General features: G+C 52.3%; 1 protein-coding gene across 1 annotated transcript; it reads right to left on the bottom strand.

Annotated features, from left to right (window-relative positions):
- Positions 1-432: 432 nt before the first annotated feature.
- Positions 433-933, bottom strand: LOC123430554 (subtilisin-like protease SBT3.17). The gene is made up of 2 exons (XM_045114415.1): positions 791-933; positions 433-654 (listed from the first exon to the last, which is right to left on the bottom strand). The coding sequence occupies exons 1-2, from the start codon at positions 916-918 to the stop codon at positions 558-560; spliced, it is 225 nt and encodes a 74-aa protein (XP_044970350.1). The 5' UTR covers positions 919-933; the 3' UTR covers positions 433-557.
- Between the last annotated feature and the right edge of the window lie 551 nt (positions 934-1,484).

Below are 1,484 nucleotides of genomic sequence, written 5' to 3'. Positions count from 1 at the left end.
TGACTAAAGAATAGTTCCAGTAAACTACTTGTGCCTATGCAGAAAAGAACAAACAATTTGTGTGTGTGTCATAAGTATTACTCCATGCCTGGGAAATAAGCACATGACAGGACAACAATGTATCTCTAGAAGCTACATATTTCACTACTTTGTAGGGAATCTACAGATTTCACCACTATATCAAACTGTATCAAACTTCAGAAGGACAAGGAAAAAATCAGGAAAAATTACTTATTGGAATTAGAATCATGATGGGATGTGTTAGCCTTGTCTTCCACTAGTTGCTTTTAGTTCTATCAGAAAAAGGGGTGCCTGATCAGATTTAGCAGGCTGCTCTTTCATAGCAAAAGGGAAACTGATCAGTTCTAAAGTAATCAGATGGTGGCTTTAGTGCCTGTGATGATCTCGTTCCGTGCCTGTGATGGGGCATCCGGTGACTCAATGCAACTAAAATTCCACATTATGCAGGTGCAACTAAATTCCACACTAAGAGTTCAGTACAGCGGAGGCAAGCATAACTGGAACTCCATGAAGTGGAAGGAAGGGGGGCACTCACTCTAGAGGTCCTCGACCTGCTCAGCGGTGAGCTTCGTAGAGAAGCCGCTGGCGGTGTGCTTGTAGTGGTAGAGCACCGCGTCCCTGACCTTCTCCTCGCTGTCAAAATTCACCCCCCAGATCAGCAAACTGTACAACCGGAAAAAGCCCCCAAAGACCTAGATGCTACGGGGCAGGCGCAGGCAGGCCCGGGCCAATCGGCGGTGGATCCGGCTGGATTCGGACGGCGCGGTACCTGCCGAGGACGGGGGAGAGGGTGCGGATGTGGAACTCCTCGGGGTCGGCGTCCTCGGGGCGGTAGACGTAGACGATGTGCACGGCCACCTCCTGCGCCGCGGCCGCCTGCTCCGGCTCGGCCGCCATGGCAATCTGGGCTGCTGCTGCTGCGAGGAAGAGGAGGGCGAGCAGAGGGTTACGGAGGCCGACTGGTTGCCCTCGAGGTTGAGGAAGAACTGGTTGCCCTCGAGGCCATCTAGAAGACAGAGCGACCCTTAAGGGCTCGGGAGTCACCGGAGATGGACTAGGTGTGGATCTGCTGCACGCCAGCGATGGGGTCTGCGCGGTGAGCGGGTGGTGGTGCGCGGGCACGGGTGGCGAGATCGGCTTGCGGTAGGTGGCGGCGGCGAGGTCTGGAACTCTGGATCTGAATCGGGGGAGGGGGAGAGGGGAGAGGGGACCGACGGGAGGAATGGAGTTAGGTTTTGGGCTGCGGGTGGGTCGATGGATGGATGGATGGATGGTTGGATATGTGCCATGTCATCAATCCATGGCACAAACATCTCCACCAATGAAAATTAAGCTTACTGTAAGTGCATCTAGTGCCCCTTAGTGATTTTGGTGGTTTGAAGACTTATAGGTTAAGTATCTAATGTGTTTATGAGTGTACACAGGATCTATAAGTCATTGAGGAGTTTGAGATATTTGAAGAA

This window comes from Hordeum vulgare, chromosome 2H (genome assembly GCF_904849725.1).
Source record: "Hordeum vulgare subsp. vulgare chromosome 2H, MorexV3_pseudomolecules_assembly, whole genome shotgun sequence".
Lineage (NCBI taxonomy): Eukaryota > Viridiplantae > Streptophyta > Magnoliopsida > Poales > Poaceae > Hordeum > Hordeum vulgare.
The sequence above is the reverse complement of the archived record's forward strand: the minus strand, read 5'-3'. Positions and strand labels throughout refer to the sequence as shown.

What these genes read in the sequence shown, in the direction of transcription:
- LOC123430554 (XM_045114415.1), bottom strand. Translation starts at nt 918, where the DNA reads ATGGCGGCCGAGCCGGAGCAGGCGGCCGCGGCGCAGGAGGTGGCCGTG. An exon ending in CTCTCCCCCGTCCTCGGCAG is followed by an intron (nt 655 to 790) that starts GTACCGCGCCGT and finishes GAATTTTGACAG; the next exon opens with CGAGGAGAAGGTCAGGGACG.